This window comes from Gasterosteus aculeatus, chromosome 2, assembly GCF_964276395.1.
Source record: "Gasterosteus aculeatus chromosome 2, fGasAcu3.hap1.1, whole genome shotgun sequence".
NCBI lineage: Eukaryota > Metazoa > Chordata > Actinopteri > Perciformes > Gasterosteidae > Gasterosteus > Gasterosteus aculeatus.
Window position 1 is genome coordinate 17,961,985 of NC_135689.1, and position 18,951 is coordinate 17,980,935.

Below are 18,951 nucleotides of genomic sequence, written 5' to 3' on the forward strand. Positions count from 1 at the left end.
CCCTCTGCCGGATGCGCGCGGAACGACACGCACCGCTAACGTGATAAAACAACATGTCTAACGGGTTATCGGCTCTACTAACAGTAACCACCCTCCCTTGTCATTTGTTACAGCAGCAACCTTTGCCCGCTTTGACGACAAGTTGTCCTTTTTTTTAACGCGGGATCGTTGGAGTCTCGTGCCGCTACGGGCGTCTGGTCTCGCGATACTGGATCACACGTGAGCTGCCTTTGCTGTGTTTATTATTGTTGGTGGAAAAGGAGTATAAGGTGAATAAGAAAAGTAAGTGAGATCCATCCTGTGAATAACAGGCGAAACATCAGGAACAGGAGAAAATTAAAATGTCAATAATAGTTTTAATTGATGCATGTTACATTCAATACCCATTGTGAGGCTCCCACACATAACTGCATACATACAAAACTTTTTCTCGCCACCTCAGATGAGGAATGCAACAGACAGCTTGTAAATGCCTTACACTATCATATATTTACATATCCTCCACTTCTGTACATGGCAAATCTTTAAATATGATCAAACACCAGAGGAGTAACATAGTATACAATGTATGACTGATTGTATGTAGTTCTGAAGAGTATTCAATGTACTTTTTTCTTCCAAAAGAAAAGGCACGTGCAGAAAGCACTGTCATAAAAAGTAAGTTGCACTATTAAACATGATAGGTTAAAAAAAAAAAAACTCAACTGCGCCTTTTCCTTCATTCATACTTCGCTAGGTAAAAGTCTTCCTTCAGCGGGGGTGGGGGGTTGCTTTCAAAAATGCCCCAGTTTTAAAAGAAAAGACATGTAGGGTAAACAGGAGTAGAAAATAAACGTGCTCAGTGCATTAAGACTCCTCCAAAGAAACCCAAGAGATGTTTGCCCCGTTTGTCGCTGTGATAAATAAATTCACATTGTTACAGGCTCCAATCAAAACCAGAAGTACAGTGAGTAAACAAAAGTGAGGGAAATTATGAAAAAAATAAGTTTAAACGTGTGTAGTGTGGCAAACGATTATTTCTGACGAGTTCATTATTCAGTTTCAGACCTTAAATGTCTCTCGTGGTCATTTGATATCAGCCCTGCAAACGTCGAGTGCTCTGTGATCAGGAAACTCGGATGTTACCAAGCGTTACGAGTGAACCTTTTCTAAAGATCCCGTCAGCAGAACGTCCCCCGATCTCTTAATGCTGTGAGTTTTCTTTTGTCTTTTTTCAGGGGTCACTATGACTCCTCACACGCGTACACACACGGGCGCTGGGATGACTTTCCGCCAGCACTGGGGGACAAGCGCAGGTGTCAAAAATGCCCCCAACCTCCCGCATACAATAATACAATGTAGGAGTCCAATAGAACGTCTGGAAAACCCAAACCGAAAGGGAAAAAGGCCTGCGTGCCCCGTCTGCCGCTGTGACGACTGAATGTGTGTTTAGCACAAGGAGGAAGACTTTAACGGTGGAGGAGAGTTTCTCTTCTTAGATCAGGGATTAACACATGTATGTATATTTTTGTGATACATTTTTACCAAACCTTTCCTCTTTTCTTTGTTTTCGACAACACTTGGGTGTTTTTCTCCTTGGCAAAAATCCAAACCCCTGAAATATGTTAGATTAAAAGAAAAACAGACATCCAGAAGGCGATCCGGGACCTCTGTACTACCAAACCGTCATGAAATCGACGCATCGCGGGTTTAAAAAAAGGACGCGCTCTTTACAATTCCAGAAAGGCCAACAGTGTAGCTATCGTATTGCAGTTAATGACGAGCAGGAAGTCTTTTGCCTCAAAGCGTGAACCTTAAACGAAGAGACCGCCGCCGCCGCGACGCAGCGATGCAGCTCATTCCAGCGCCGCCGGGTGTTTGACACTTTGCTCTCAGTCAAAAGGCAGACAGTGTTGATATATGTATTCATTTAAATAACAAAACAGTACAGTATAAATATAAAGATTCTGTGTGTGTGTGTATAGGGTGGGGGTGTGTATATGTAAACACGCACAGTTGTAAATGGTGTATGAGTGTAAAACAAGTGAGTGTGTGTGTGTGTGTGTGCTTGTGTTAGCCAGTGTTAGGACAGGGCGGGGGAGGAAGGGTTAGAGGTGAGGCTTTCCCTCCCCCACCTCGTGGAAGAGCGAGGTGTAAAACTCGGGCTCCAGCTGCTTGTTGCGGTAACGCTGGACCATCTCCGTTATTTTCTGCTTCCGCCGCACGTGAGGCGGGTTGTACAAGTCACTTTCCAGGCGCTTCCGCCGGCACACGTTGATGACCGTTTGGCGCACGAGAAACCCTGCGGGAGGAGCACCGGGACAAAGGGGTCAGATGGGAAGTACGAAGTAATGTCACATACATTTATTTAGATTAATTAATATATTTCAATTATTTCAATTTTACATTTAGGATTTGAGTCAGTCAACTGAAAAGATGAACTTGTGCCCTTTGTGGTACAAACCATATTATACGTTCCGACATGTTCTGCCTCTGTTCTTTCTGAAGAACAGGAGCTTGTGCTAAGGAGGGAGGCAGTTACCTAGCGCTCTGCGGCTGACCACCATGCCGTCCACCAGGGGAATCACCATCCCAAATTTACCCATGGCTCCATGCAGCCGGATCCTGAAGAGCCCCGTCTTCAGGGGCTGGATGAAGATCAGAGGAACGTCCTTCTCTAGTAAGCCCGACCTGCAGCGGGAACGATGCAGAAAAACAGAATTCGTAGCATTCCTTTCGACAAATAATAGAAAACCCAATATGTCCCACATGCATACGTAGAGGTGTGTGTTGATAGATCAGACTGCAAACTTCCCTGATCTCAAGTGTAAATGCAACTACACTTGATATCTTTTCACTAACTTTAACAGCTTCCTTGCATGCTTTACCTAATGCTTTAAACCTAATGTATCAATCTTTACAAATGCTAGGCGTCAGTTATTGTTCTGGGACTCCTCAGCTGCTCGGAACACATCTCACTAATCAAATGACCTGTTTCATGTTATCAGATCCAATCACACACCTCGGGACAACAAGGGTTGCTGTGTCTGTTTAAATACTAGCTATTTAAAATCGGTTTGACCACAACTCACAACCCATCTCTAGTGCCATAGTTCTATCGTCCGTAATCATGATCACAGCTCTGCCCCACTTCCTTTTCCCTGCCTGCCTTTTGCACACGCTGCATGTTTTACTGATTGCACTGTGTGTGTTTGTTATCCAGCATGTGAGCGCACGTGATGTTTTGCAGTGTTCTTTTTATTTTTGCACCTGACCAAAACCATTTGACGAACCGCATGTTCTCATCTGAATACCTGCAGGAAGTGCTGTTGGTCATGCTGGCTTCTAAGCCCGTGCTGGTTTCCGCCAAGAGATCAGACAAGGGGAAGTTCTCTAAAAACAACAAAAACAGGAACATTCATGTACATCAATTCACCCGTCTCTTTAGAACCAGCCTCTAGTTTTACTAAGCTTTATTGTGTGTGCAGTAATGCTAGACTAGGAGAGGAGAATGTGTGCCCACCAATGTCATCAAAGCGCTCCACCCACACCACAAACACCTTCGTCTCAGGACCCAGCGGTGGGAAAGATTTCCCAGTCGATGACCTCTTGGTCTTCACCAACGGACTCAGCTGCAGATATAGCACAGCACACGGTGAGGTGAACTAAATGAAAGCAGCAGAAGTCCTAACCTGTGCCGGCATGCGCGAGCCCAGCCGTACCTTTTTGGCCGACTCCAGGTTTTCAGAGTGGTTGGGGAACAGCTCCAGGGTGAGATTGGGTTGTTTGTGTGGAGCCGGCACGGCGTCTGCGTTGGTGTCTGCCTCCACCGTGGAGTCGCTGTGCACCGAGGACTCCTCTGGGAGGCGACAAGGAGCAAACAACTCGATCAGCCCCCAAATCCCTCCACGGGTTTCCGTCGCATTCACCATCTATACACGAGTGCTCAACGCACTGAATACTGACCCGAGTTCTCTGTTAAAGATGGAACGACGAAGGCGATCTCAGTCAGAGCATCGGCGTAGTACAAAACCTTCTTCTCCCCGTTGAACATGGAACCTCCGGTGTCCTCAGGAGTGGCTGGGACTTCTGCAGGGAGGAAGAAAACAGCATGGGCTTCTTCGTGTATAACAGAAAAGAAATAGAAATAACATAAAAAATACTCAAGACAAGTATATTAAAGTAAATGGAGAAATTCTACAGACACTAATTACCAATTTCATCCCATCATAGTCACCATAAAGCAAAGCTCTACATAGCGTCCATCCTGTTAATCATCCTGTTTTTCCAAGTCTGTAGCTTTATGATAATAAAGAACCAAGTTTTTTTTTTAATAGCTTGTGTTTTTTATGAAAAGATTTTTTTCCAAGTATCATACAGACTGTTCTTTCAGCCATTCACCAATACTTCTCTGTTCCATGAGTGTGCTCTCAGGTTTCATCTCCATGTTATATTGTTCTGGATGACACTGATGGAAAAGCTTTGACTCCAACATTCACTTCATTACAGCACATATTGATAATCAAAAGCTCTTTCATAGTGCTCATTTAGGGAGTCACTGTCTTGAGGAGTGCAGAGGGTCGGAGGTCAGAGGGCAAAGCAGAAAGTGTCAACCAGGCAGACAGAGCTCTGATAAGGATGAGATTTAGAGACACACCAGGCACCATACAACACTCACGCTTTGTTCGCTATGTTCACATTAATGTGAGGAGACCACACATTGTATGTGATTGGATCCTGTGTTGCGGCGGGAGGACCTGCTCCTCCTCTATGCTAGTTTAGGGTCAATAGAGATCGTTTCTTTTATATTTAACAAGAAATATAAAACTCTGTTCTTCCTGATGTTAGTCAGTTGTTCTTCTGGCCTGCGGGCCGACAGAACTTCTCCTGCCTTTGAAAACGCAGCGCTGATACTCGACCAGTGATCTGATGAACAAATCTACCACAACGAGAGAAGTTGTTCGGCTGAATTTGTGCAGAATAACTTCAACCGGGCTTCCAATTTTGATCACGTTCGTTCTTTCAACATCCAACAGGCAGATAAATAACAGATGCCCTGTTGTCAGCACAGTAACTGGCTTTGAACTCACCAGTTTGGTTTATTTCGTTGCTGTCAGAGTAGGAGTTGAGGGACCAGCTGGTGTCCAGGTGTCCTGTCCATCCTGGGTGGCGTCCCACGTCCACAGGCCAGCCCAAGGACAAGACGAACTCCAAAAAGTGGGGCTGGACACTGGACGATGACTCCACATTCTTCAGGATCTGAAGGCAGCGACACGTTCCTTATTTATACACGTGTTGAGGTCCGACATCTGTATCTGTATGCTAGATTCAAGCCATTTCATTGCATTTGGAATTTTAAAAAGCGGAACATTTGGCAACATTACCCAGCATAGCGCCATTTTATAAAGAACCTGCAGTGAATCTCTTTACCTCTGGGCTGCTTTTCTGTCCGGCCCTCACGTAGAAAATAAAGACTGTGTCGAATGGACGGCAGGGAAGCAAGTCCAGGTAACTGACGTCATCAAAAAACCCTGGAAGCGATGACTCCAGGGCAATCAGATGAGGAGGTAGACGACTGTTGTTGGGCTCCTACCGATTACAAATAAATATGCATTTTAAATGCAGCTCATCAAAAGACCACGTGCATAAGAGGAAAAAACGTCATACATCACAGTGTCATTACCAAATGCAATAAATAAATATCCTTACTTCCTCAGAGGTTTGAATAGAACCACGTTGTAAAAGTCAATTAAAGTGAAGTAGGAGTCGCCGGCGGATTTGATAGTGGCATGAAAATGCTCTTTGCAGCTTCAATCCATGACAATTCCTCATCAGCCACGATCGCACAAATTATGTTTACCGACCTTGAGCGCCTCCAGAGACAGAAAGCCGAAGTGGGAGAGGAAGAGGCGCGCCGTCTGGAACTCCCGCGACGGTGAAGGAGGTTTGCAGTCCGTCCGTGGGTCAGGGTAAGGCTTGCACTTCCAGATTTCCTCGCTGTGCCGCTCCAAGGCGTTCTCATACTCGATCTGCTTGGTCATCAGAATTCGAAGCCTGTCATGCTGAAGTTCCAGCTGAAAAGAAGAAGAGAAGGAGGAAGAGGAGGATGGGGTCATATTCAAGAGGCCGCAATACTCTGTTGCATAAATTCAGCATGAACCCACAAATGCTGAAGTGCTGCCTCCCGAAAGCCGATTCCCAGTGACCGTTTAATCAGCTAAACCTGGGCCATTCACCCCAGTACAACATCCCAGTGCAACCGTTTGAATGTTAAGACTCTCAACACGGTGTCAGAGAGGTGCAGATTCAAGTCTTTCACACCAACATTTCTTTCAGCTATAAATTATTGCAAGAGGTATTGTACTGAAGTTAGAAATCGGCCACCATCCGACATCCTCACACACTTTTCACCAATTCAGATGATTTGACCCTTTATGCCAGGAGACACCAAACAGAACTCACATGTGGAATATTACTTATCAGTGCACTTGTAGCTCTGGAATCATCCTGCCAGCCCAAACAACCCACCTAAGTTTGTATGATAAACGGTATGATGGATTAAATTGACTGCAGGCTGCCGCCCAAGTATTTACAATGCCATTCTTAGTGAAAACGAGATCAACAACAGGAAGTGAATCTCACCTCTTTGCTGACAATGTCGTCCAAGTCAGGAATACTGACATCTGCTTTGACAAGCGGGATCTTATCGACCTCTTCGGGGAAGGGCCTCTGCTTGACGTTGTACTTGATGCCCACGCCGTTGTTGGGTGTCGGACGGCCCTCGGGAACAAACACCTGCTGTGGACGGAGACAACGACACGGACAGTTGTGCCATCAGCACAACGGATGTGGCGGATGTTCACATGTCCGCACAAGCGGAGTCGCTTTAGCATTGTTGTCTTTCGCAACGCGGCGTGAAACTCACCCTCTGATTGGCCCGAGCTCCTCTGGGTTGGTGGAAGAGCTGCATGGTCCAGGCATGTCTGCCAGCCGTCCCTCGGATCAGAACCGTCACTGATGGACTGGGGTCTTTATGGAGAAACACAGGTTAACATGGGAGACCCTGCTAGTAAATTCAATAAAGTTGTGTAACGCCAAAGGGCGGAGGATGAGCTACTGACTCTGCTCGTTGCCGAGGGGCTGCTCCAGCATGGCGAGGATCACCGAGTTGTCCAGGACGAAGTAGCGGAAGTTGCTGGCTCCTGTGGCGCCGAGTCGGGCGTAGCGAATCAGGGTGTCTTCATTCAGCAGGCTGCAGGTGGAGGAGGTTCCGCTCGGGGAAGGGAAGGCCCCCAGCACCTGCATGATACTGGGAAACACCAAAGCCACTGGGTCATTTTGCTTAAACAAACTTAACAATGCGGCTAACCATGTTTGCCTGCCACACTAGTCGACCCTAAAGCTCTTTTAACTACGGTCTTTTGATTGTTCTAAACAGATCTGATTAGATCATAGATTGCGCCGAAACATTCGGCCACGCGAATCGCCAACGATTCGCGCGGCCGACATATTTTGGTTTTAAAAACCGGGAAAAGGTTTGCAGGTTTGATGTATAGAAAATCTCACCAGGACAAAGCTGCCTCCGCGGCGTCCTTCACCCTCATGGAAGCTGGGTTGTGCTCCTTCTCCCCTTTATGACGCACCTCCAGTTCCTGTCGGGACTTGCTGCCGGAGATCCCCAGCTCCACGATCTCCAGGACCTCCACCAAACAATCCTGATGCAGAAAGGCAACGCCAACTAACCTCAGAGCAGGAATACTTATTCTTCTTCCCACACACACGTCGCAAGGAGTCCAGTTTTATGTATGCTTTTCTTTTTTTTTTTTACGCAAACAACGTATCGGAAGGAAATTCAAATTGGACTTTTAAATGTACCTTTTCATCCAGCATGTCGGGGTGCTCTGTGAGCCACACGCACAGAAACTGGAAGGCGGCGACGATCATGGAGTGGAGGTCTCGGGACTGGAGGGGAGCGGGGCGACTGCACTGGTACACGATGTAGCCACATATGGAGCTGACGGCACGTTTGCGGTCGGCAGAGTCCACTCCCACCTTCACCTGGTTGGGGCACATATACAAAACATTGAAGAAACAAGTTCTTTGTTTGATCCACATGTGAACAGTTTTTGTGTGCTGCGTTAATACGGAACATTTGATTATACGCGTTTTTTAAGGAATAGTTTACATTGATTGGACCGATCACTAGCCTCTGCTCTTGCTGCCTCTTAGCACTCTTCATTTATATCACATCAAGTGCCGTGTATTTACATTGTATAGCCAGGTCTGTCCTACTATTCCACTATGCTGCACTGAGAGAGCAGATGCAGCGGTTAACTGGGAAAAGCTGTACTGCCAACACCAGGCTGGGAAATTGCAGACTGTATCCAGGAACTTCCCTCCCTCTGCTACCTTGTGGTACTGTGTTGACAGTTTAGAGTTTCTCCCTTGGGATCAACTTTCTATTTTAGAAGTGGACTTGATCCACCTGAAAGCACCATCCTATTGTTTGTACATTTACCTTGGCAAGCCCAGCCAGCAGCTCCAGGGCAGCCAGTGAAATGCTCATGTCTTGCCGCCACTGGGAGTTGAGTCTCTGAGTGACAAGGTGGATACTGCGCACCAGCAGGCCGGCCGCCGTATCTGGAAGAGCTAGACCATATAACACCCCGAAATACCAAACACCGCAGAGAGTAGAGCAAAGCAGGATTCAGGCAAAGCAGCAAACATGTCCAGGTAAACAGTAGAAATGACATACTGAAAACACATGCATTTAATTAACAGTTTGAAATGAATAGAGCACACAATGTGCTGAATTATAGAGAGTGGACACACTGCTGAGGGAAAAGGGCTGAGCGATCACGTTCTGACTACCTCTACGCACGATACAATAAGCAAACTGATTATTAATAACTAGGCCGACCTGATTGAAGTTCAACAAATACTTTAACGGTAAGATTGGTATGTTTTGGGAGTGGGAGCTTCTTAGTGCGAGGCCGAGCACTTTAAATGGACGCACATTGACGGTCAGGAGTTCCCCCGGATGATTACATTGCTGCCCCCATGTGAGCGGCTGCCAGCTGCAGGGAGCTCATCCCCCGCTGTGCAGAGCAACATCCCTTCTCTCAGGCTGGAAGTAGAACTTAAATGAATTGTGTTGAACGACTGAATGTAAAGTTGAGTAAATAGTTTGATTTAAAAAAAAGGTATCAACTAGTGGAAGTAACAGAACCTTAGGTAAAGGCTGTGAATTATCCCTCTGCCTGGTTCATTTTCATTTTGTCCAATAACACTCCCGTCTGTTAACCTTCATTTTTGTCTATTTTGTCCCGTAGAAAGTCATTTTCTTTAAAGCTGACTATCCGTGTCTGGTTTCTACTATCTTGGGAAGCTGACGGTGTAGAACGACAACAGTTTCTGTACGTAGACTGTGACTCCGTACTCCTTTCCTCATGATGAGCATGCGAGCTGTACGTAACAACCGTCCCCAGATCGCTGCCCCACTCCCAATCTGCTTCGTCCTGCCCCTCACAACTCAATGTAACCAGGAATACTCCAGTTTCCTGCAGGACAACGTTTCACATAAGCTGCACAGTCTAGAGTGAAAATAGCTGGAAACTTGAAAGCAAAATAAAGGGACAGTGATTATTACATATTAGAAAGAAAAAAAAATATCGCAATGCCAACACATTCATTTAGCCCAACATCGCTCAGCCCTTCCAAGGAAAAGACAAAAATCTTTTTAAATGCCGAGGGAAGGAGGGGGGCGTGGGGGGAGGGAGAGCAATCAGCAGCACAGCATCACAGCAAATACCGTTGGCATCACCTACAAAGGCATTTTACCCAACGCTTCTTAACTCTGCATACCACTTTAACCACGTGAGCTATGAAGAACAAATGTGTTAATTCAACAAGTCACATGTTCTGTGCATTGCTCAGCAAGTCGGCACTGATCACACAAAGCCACTTTTAATGGGGATCTGTGTTAAAACGGCCCGGCACCACGGTGTTAGTTCAGGTGGAGCGGCCCGGCGCCTTACCGTAGTCTCGAAGCAGGGCCTGGGCGGGGCGCTCGGAGTCCGGGCTGGTGGCCTCCGTGCTGCCCCCGCTGGTGAAACTAATGCCGCTGTTGGTCCGGCTGTGACTCTGACTCCTGGCGGTGGCGTGGCTCCCGTCTATGCTCCCCTACACGACACAGAGAGAAACACAGCGGCCTTGATGTCCAGTGCGTCGCGCTGCTTCCGGCCTTGTGGCGTGTTAGTCGCTCACAAGTAAGATCACAGGAGTAACCGGAGCTTTACCGTTTCAGTCTGAGCACCTATGGACTCCAGCAGCGCGGAGTCTTGAACGATATTTAGCATCGCACCTGAGAGGGGAAGAAGGGCCAATAATTATAGAAGACATTGAGTCATTTCTAAAGTTTTATTAAATTTATTAAAACAGTCAAAATCTGTTTGAGACAGCATGAAGGAACTGCAGTGTGCAGGCCAAATAAATATGCCAGTAGATACCCAGAATGAGCTGCGTGTTGGTGGGGTCCGTCTCTGTCTGAAGGGCACCGATGAGGACGTTGACGAGACGTAGTCTCAGGGACAGGAAGGACACAGGCTGGTCATGAGGCCATCCATCCTCCTCATTGAACTTTCCTTCCAACAGAACCTAGAGAACAGACGGGTTTTCTTTTGAACTTCAAGCTACTTTTCAGTACGGAAAAAGCTTTTTTAAATGAGGAAAAAGAAATTCAAATGACTCTGCAAAGCCCAAAACTGCACTTTTTCAAATAAGATTTCAAATAAATGAAATTGAAACCTCCGATTTGATGTTGCCAAAATGGTGCGGCAATGGCAGGATGGCGAGCAGGATGTTGATGGAGGCTCGCCTCAGGTCGGTGGGATTTACATACATCTTGAATTTGGACAGCTCCCTGATAAGAGAAACAAATCCCATCAAAACCTCTGAAGAGTAATGTCACTAAAACCATAGTAGTGTGAGAATAACCTGTCCGGCACTATGGTCTCCAGCGCAGCTATGAAGTAGGGGACGACCACATTGATGCCCTTCAGGTCAGTGCAGAAGAGAGAGGAAGAGTTGAGAATGATCGAAGCCAGAACTGGTCTACAGATGAAATCAGAGATCTGCAGACCCTGAATCAGGATCATGTAGAACCTGCAGAAAGACAAACAGTTGCAGTTGAAAATCCCGACACTCATAGTTGGACATGATAAAAACATAAAAGAAATAAGAGACTAGGGTACCTGGACAGGTAAACAGGCAGGATTTCCTCTCCAGTTTTCTTGCTACAGAAGATGCGGCAGAGAGTCCCGCAGGCCTCGGCTCGTCCCGCCTCGTAGCTCTCTGGGAACTCGTTGGCGTCGAACATGGGGTTGGACACCATGGATTCGGTGGACATTTGGGAACCCTTCCTCCTCAGGTCCATGCCTACTTGGGTGGCTACCGCTGTAGAAAGGCCGAAGACACAGAGAATGAAAGGGACCCTGGATCTTAACATGGTCACCAGTACACATGCAGGTATGAGAAACAGGCAAACAAAGACGTGTAGCTGCTATATGCACACCACAAAAACAAGGAAACGTAGTTGAAATTAAAACAGGAAAAAAGCACCATTTAGCAGACACCTAATCACTAAGACTAAATAAACACACGCTGACATAATAACAAAGCATTATAAAAGGGAACTCTGACACAAAGAGTTTGCCTTAAAAGTCCCATCTATTTGTCTGGTCTATTAGTGCGCTAGTAACAAAATGACCACAAAGCAAAATCCCTGTGTCAGCTCCCTCTGATATGACACTCGCTCACTGGAGCTACAGAACATCTTCTTCATGCCAATACAAACAAAACTTAAGTGAACCAACAATACAAAAGGAAACCATAAGTAACCAGACATTGATGCTGAAATTAAGGGGTCTAAAACAAAAATAATAGGGATTAGTGTGACCCAAAGGAAATAAAATGATAACTTATAAAACAGGGCAACGTTATGGTCGAGACAAGTGGTCTGTTGGTGAAACCCATTCCATCACCTTTGGAGAAACGCTGAGAGAACGCTGGTGGACTTTTATGTATGACAGGCAGTGGGAACAAAAAACAATGGCGATGATCATGAGGAAAATCAACTAAAAAAGCGGGTAAGATTTGTCAAGAAACGCAAATCAAGTGAGGGAAAACAAGCTGCCATTCCTACTTACAAGATTTGTAAGAAAGGAGAATTTGGATAAAAGAGGCTGCAAGATAACAGAAATAGTGGAGAGACACAAAATCAAAGCAGAGCCAATATTTTGGGATCAATTCATATAAGGCATGAATTGGGTTCTTTTTTTTTTTTCGCTCTCCTCATACATGACGTTTGACCCGTTACAACTCTTTAACATTAATAACAGTAGACACATGCAGGACACTACACCAAAAAGAGGAAAAGAAATGGAACTGTAGGTGTTGTGAGTGGCCGTATGACGTCCGTAGCATATGATTAGTCTATATGTGGTTCTAGCCAACAGTTGGTTTGTGTACATGGATTAGAATCAGATGGAAATCTCATACCAGGTCACTTCTAACCGAAACCCTCTAACCCCCCCCCCCAAAAAAAGCACAAAGACGTCTTAGAGAAGATGGGGGAAAAAAAGAAAAGTAAAAAGGATATCCCAAAGACATACAGTAATAAAACAACAACAACAACAGACACCAAAAAACAGGTAACTCCACAAAAACGACATAGTGCTAAAACGCCAAGGAAACGCCCACCTGCACATGCATTGATGGAAGGGTAGAAACCACCGCCTCGTCTTACCGGTCATGCTGGGGTCTCGGCTGAGGCCGCTGTGGAGCTTACAGTGGACCAGCGCGGCGTCGAAAAGCCACTGGCCAAAAAGATTAAGGATGCTGTTGACCTTCGGCCGCGCTGGGGCCGGCAGGGGCCGAGTCTCCCAGCTGCTCTGGTTGGGACTGGACAGCAGAGTCGGGGAGGAGGACGTCTGCTGCTGCTGCTGCTGCTGCTGCTGCTGCTGGGATGCTTTGGTTGGTTGACTACCGCTGCCCTGCAGGGTGGGGAGGGTATATCGGATTAGGCTGCTGACAACATGACTGACGCAACTAACAGACGACACGCAGAAAGGTTGGATAAGAAGATTCTATCGCTTTCAGAAATGGTTCACAATTGAAAAATTAAGAAACAAACCGCAATCATGCCGCATGTAATCCTTTCTACTGCGCTGATTTGGTGGACCACCATTAACCTTCTATTAGGAATAATTAGCATATCAATTCTTGAGTTATTCCCAATAACTTTTTTTCCGTGTGACACCAAAGAGAGGTCTTACAACCTTTACAACATTTACAACATTTGCGTCATTTGTTACTCACGGTTGAGCTCTTGCTCGTGGTTTTGTTGACCACCGTGTGTCGCTGCTTGCGGCTGTGAGGGGGCGTGGTGTTGGCGATGGAGGGGGGCGGAGACATGCTCATTCTGTTGACCGGGGTGGGCGGAGCACTGTCCGCTCTGGGGCGTGATATACCTGTCGACGGGAAGGTAGAATAAGCTGGGAACGGAAGTGAGCATCTTTCCCTTCACAACGACGGACTAAAGAGATTTCCGATTAGCAAACGAGAAGAAAAAAAAAAAGAAAATTCTCCATCCTTCAACTTTTCCAGAGGAGAGAACTTGTTATGGTTAAATGGAATCATTTGAAGCATTTTTCCCCATTTCTGATGTTATAAGAGAGAAGAGAAAACGAGATAGCTTCAGAGTTGGCGTGATCATAAACAGTATTCATTCATCTACATGCAAGACAATGGTTAGATACAAATCAGCAGTAATTGACATCCATCCGTGTTGATTTTGGCACCCACAAGAGACCCCTCCTTATTGATCCGGTGGGTTAATCGGAATGTCTGGTGCTGTATCATTTTAGAAGCCCAGTTGGTTGTATCATCTCCATGAAACAACCATTGCACTATACGGTGTGTCAGCGGATGTCTGTACCATGAGAGAGCAGCACTGGACAAAAAGAGAACACCCTCTCCCGTACGTCTCTCTTTTCAACAGAGACACCTACAGTGTAAAGAGAAAAAGATCACACCCACATGTTTCTATTATCGAGTCACATGTTTCATCCTGAGGTTAACAACTATTTAAAGATGCTTGGAATTTAAAGGTTTTAAGAAGACTTTCATGGCATTTTAACTACAAACTACTATATTTTCTAATTAGTTAATCACTTTTGTGAAACCTTTTCTAAACAATATGGCCATTTAAGCTTTTTGGATGTATTTTTCTTCCCCTCCAGGACCCATTGATTTTATTATAGCATGAAAATGACCCCTTTTTTCAACTTGAACATGTAAAGAGATCAAAATTAACAGGATTTCTACTTGATTTTTGTCAGAGTACCATCACCTTTGCAGGGGTGGCAAGAGCATTTGAAACCCTAAAACACATTGTGTAATGTTCACGGTTTGCAGTGCTTTGGCTAAAATGTGCACGGAGTGTTCAATGACATGTGACTGAGCTGTTGTTCATTCATACCTAAGAAGGCGTCCACTAAGCAGCTGATGCCCCTCATGGCCCTGAAGAAAATCTGGGGCAGCTGTTTCAAACACGGATGCAGCACCACTTCATGAGGCAAGCCGCTGGAGTTGAGGAACTGTTCCTGGAATTTTGGAGTGGTGCTCACTATCGCAGGGTTGCTCAGGTCCACCGGGTTGCTACCGAAATAAGCAAATTGACTGATAAGCAAAATAGCTTAAGAGGAGAAGGAGATGTGAGGTACTTCTGGGTACAACCCAACCCATAAAAAACAATAATAAGAAATAAATAAATACTAATAATCTGTGTCCATTTGAGTTAGTGTGATTGGGAGAGAACAGATATTTTTCAGGTTAGAACCAAGACAAATTAGGGCTAATGTACCTGAGCATGTGGAGAAAGCGGTACCACGTCTGTGCCACGCAGTCGTGATCCATATCTAGAGGGATCAGGCTGGCGTCCTCGTCGGGGACTTTGAAAGGTGGGAAGGATGGTCCGTGGGTGCAGCGCAGCAGCCTGAAACCAAAGAGTGAGCAAGGAATGCAAAGATCACACTCAGTAGATAATCACTACTGCAACCACTGATATATTTCCTTCTTCAGAGGCAATAATCCTATGTTTTGCTATGGATTACATAAACAAACTATCTTAGCTCAAATCAACCCCCTCAACAAGCTTTCCTAGCACTAAATCCAAGATGAAGCTGAGTTGATGCCTTTCCCACCTGGAGGTCAGCGCGCAGGCCACTCTGCTCCACTGCTCCACGACAGGAGGGTGGTGTCTCCAGTTGGCCAGCATCTCCCTCGACGTCTTCCAATAAGGTGGCGTGGGAAAGCAGCGGGCGCACGCCAGCAGCCAAACCTCAAACAGCACGGCCACCAACTTCTCTGCTAGTTTCTCAGCCACCCCGACTGAAAGAAATCAGGGGATTATTGGATTTCAGTCATCATTCTTAATAGCTAACCAAGTGCAGTGGGAGGGGCTGTGTCGTGCAGTGGCATGTCGTACCTCCGACAGTGGGAGGGGCCAGTAATGTGTCGTTGATGCGAAGCAGGAAGAGCAACAGCACCTCCCACGTTTCCCTCACCATGGAAACGGACTCTCGTGCCAGTTTCTGGACTGCCGAGAGAACCTGCTGGCAAAGCCTGATGTGGTTCAGACTGTGTTGTTCAGGCCTGGAGGGGGAAACGGAGCGTTTGAAATGAAACGGTTAAAGGGGAAATCGGGGAGAGAGAAAGAGTACAGAACACTTGTCCGGGATCCACTGTACGTAGGGTTACTACAGCTGCAGGCATGGTTCAATAACAAAAGTGTTTATTCAAATTTCAGAACCACAGTTAATGGAGGAAGGGGACTGTTCTGACGTACCTCGGTACAAAGACGTTGTAGAGATGTTTGAGGATGGTCTGGACGTACATATTGGGCTCCTTGACCACAGGCTGAGGCATGGAATCCCTGGGCGACACCAGGGCCATCATCCAGTCTGTGTACACGTCCACACACAGCTTGACGGTGTCCCCCTCCAGGGGGAGGGTGAGGCCGTAGCACAGCACCTCCATGGTCCATTTTACCTACGAGCCAGAACGTTTCCATTCATTTGCATGAATTTCAATAAGTCTTATGTCATTGGTTTATGACACATAAGGCATTTCAGCAGTTTCCTATTCCTCAGTATTCCCATACTACGATTGAGGAGATGAGCATATCTGATTTACTGCCTCACATGAAGGATGCTCAAAGCTTTAGAGTGAGATGATGATGGCAATAACAACCTGCCGTGTTTCTGATAATGTTATTATAATGTTATTCTGGCTAAATAAAAAAACAGACCGGCTATTCAAAAGAGAAATAACTCCTGACCAACCAGATCATCATTGCCCAGTCAATGTATCATTTGAACACTGATGTAAATGCATCAAAGACAGCCGTGAAGACCACAGATGTCTGGCTCACTGCGAGCTGTGTGGTTTACTTTCTGGTTCATCAGAGCAGGTTAACAGTTCATTATTGTTTTATTCTTCATGAAACACAGTCTTTATAATACAGTTTGGGAAAATTCCTATTGAGACAATAGTAATAAGAGTTGTATCACTCATGAACAGGACTATGAAGTGCAGGGAGGAGGATGTTGCTGTTGTGTTTCAGGTCTACAAAAGAGAAGCCATCACTCCACAACTTTAACAGCGGTACCTGGACAACTGTTAAGGCTTATGAGCTCGCTGAACGGACGCAAATAAATAAAGCCTGATCCCCTGTGCGTGCAACCTCCTGACACAAACGCACATAACCAACACAGCATGGGGTGTTTTCCACAAAGTGGTTGGGCAGCTTGTCGAGATGCAGAATACACAGAAACAAGTTGATAGCAGAGAGAGAAGGGGGCAACGGCGACGCGTGTGTTTCCCACCTCCTTGTCCGTCTTGAGGATGTTCTCCGTGGCGACGGGGCTCACCGCTGTGCCCAACGGCTTGACCACAGCATTGGCCACCTCCGTGCCCACGCTGGTGGGATAGGTGTTCAGAACGCTGAGGTGGCCCTGGTCACTCTGCACCACCAACTGCAGCGAGCGCCACTCGGAATACATGCTGCGGATGTCTGCTGCCCTCTACTCACGCCTCCTGCCTCCACCTGCGGACACAGGAATCGTTTTCAATCCTCTCAGAGCCGAGTAAAGCGAAAAGGAGAGGCGATCACTTCCTCTACCGATAGAGCTGCATCCTCATTAACGGGAACGGGATGTCAATGTGTAACGCTGCTGACCGAGTAGAATACGCCCATACAGTGCGGTATTCTATTGGATAATCGCTTGGATCCAACTGTAAGGGATCAAAGTTGCATTAATCGGTAGAACTTCCAATTGGTTGACGTTAACTGAATCACTCTTACGTCACTCAGATGAAGCGTATTTCGGTAACGTTGGAGGGAAACTGCAATATCGAACGGTAACGTCAGTTACTGCGTTAACAATACGTAACGTTAGCGTAATACAATCGTTTTAGTAAATGATAATTTGGCGCAATAAGAAATAACAAAAACGTGTAAACAGTCCGAATACACGTATACTTAATGTAATGTCCCAAACTTCGACTATAACGTTAGTTTGACAGGAAGCAGGACTCATCCGGCAGTCCGGTTTTTTATGCTACTGCTCCGGCTAACGTTACGTTCTCTCCTTTAGGAGATATTAAAAAGTATCAAGGCTGACATTATACAACATTATATACAAGCTACATTGTGTGCACCGTAAGCTTAAACGTAGACACGCTGCATGTGTATCCTAAACTCCTTTCCTCGTTGATAACAACCCGAGGAATCACAACCAGGAAACGGTTCAGAAAATTATTAGCTTGCTAACGTCAGTTAGCATTGACATCAAAACATCTTTCTCTCCTTGCTGGTGACGTTAGCTGACGTTACCTGCTGGCTGGCTTCTGTGTGCCTCTCTTGATTAAACCAGAGGCTGCTGTTGGGATAAACCCTGCTGTTCTATACACTAACGTATCATTTGGAGATCTGACAGTACGCTGTTAGCTAACGATATTTGCACAGACGTTGCTAGCGAGTTTGGCTAATACTCGCTAACCCGTTCGTTGGCATCAACGTTAGCTAAGCTAGCTGTCATTTAGCTAGCTACCTAACTTTGCGCTAACGGTTGCTTGCCAGCTAAGTTTTCGTTTACCTGTACGAACTGGGAATGCTGTCATAACAGACCTCTGAAACTTGCAGTTTTGGCTTTCTACCTATCCCGGTCTAGACCATAACAGCGTCCATCTTCGCAATGTCAAGGATTGAATATTGCAGCTTGGTGAGCTAACGGGAAACAGGATGCGTGGATTGTCGCCCTCTACTGTGATGGTACAGCTAATGCAGCAGACCTGATGCTGCCTTCAAGTGCTCCCGGTCCCCCAAAAGCTCCCCTCCGCACGGAATCCGTCTCTGCGTCCATTTGGGTCTACTCCGGGAAACATAATGACAAATCAATATTTTTCCTCAAATAAGCTACTGTTATACTCTACAAAACGTTGACCCCCTCAAAAAATGCCCCGATATCAGGAATCAGGAAACATTTATTGCCAAAATATGTCAAACATACAAGGAATTTGTCTTGGCGGATGGTGCATGACAGTAGACAGTGTGACAATAGACAACAAGACAGCAGTGCTAAGTAATAAAATAAAGTAAGATGAAATGCTAATGCAATGGGTTAGTAGAATAAGGCTATGGGTTAGTATAAAACAAGGGAATACAGTTAAAGTTAAAAATTTAAAGTATTAAAAAAAGTTTTTAACATAAATTATATTTGTGACGTTCAGGGCCTCTTATTAAAGTGATTCGAAGTTAGAGGTTTATCTAGGTAATCTAAAATCATAGGATCAGTTAGATTGCCACTGATGATCATGCAAGATTAATTTGAATGAAGGAAGGAGAGGAAA

General features: G+C 45.8%; 1 protein-coding gene across 35 annotated transcripts; it reads right to left on the reverse strand.

The window, feature by feature from the left end:
• Window positions 1–336: 336 nt before the first annotated feature.
• On the reverse strand, window positions 337–18,475 carry LOC120829788 (ral GTPase-activating protein subunit beta). 35 transcript variants are annotated; one of them, XM_040194214.2, is made up of 33 exons: window positions 17,936–18,475; window positions 16,926–17,146; window positions 15,887–16,089; window positions 15,527–15,693; window positions 15,243–15,429; window positions 14,903–15,034; window positions 14,519–14,697; window positions 13,976–14,044; window positions 13,357–13,508; window positions 12,785–13,031; window positions 12,186–12,221; window positions 11,232–11,433; window positions 10,975–11,142; window positions 10,786–10,900; window positions 10,488–10,635; window positions 10,278–10,342; window positions 10,017–10,161; window positions 8,498–8,628; window positions 7,855–8,037; window positions 7,546–7,694; window positions 7,101–7,288; window positions 6,905–7,008; window positions 6,622–6,777; window positions 6,442–6,507; window positions 5,844–6,053; window positions 5,410–5,568; window positions 5,070–5,238; window positions 3,946–4,068; window positions 3,702–3,838; window positions 3,503–3,611; window positions 3,294–3,372; window positions 2,522–2,670; window positions 337–2,281 (listed from the first exon to the last, which is right to left on the reverse strand). In XM_040194214.2, the coding sequence occupies exons 2-33, from the start codon at window positions 17,100–17,102 to the stop codon at window positions 2,088–2,090; spliced, it is 4,698 nt and encodes a 1,565-aa protein (XP_040050148.2). In that variant the 5' UTR covers window positions 17,103–17,146; window positions 17,936–18,475; the 3' UTR covers window positions 337–2,087. The 35 variants fall into 35 exon arrangements, with proteins under 35 accessions (XP_040050148.2, XP_040050147.2, XP_077941760.1 ...); XM_040194213.2 differs by having other exon boundaries at window positions 18,230–18,469; XM_078085634.1 differs by having other exon boundaries at window positions 6,622–6,774; window positions 8,498–8,619; window positions 18,198–18,367.
• Window positions 18,476–18,951: the final 476 nt, after the last annotated feature.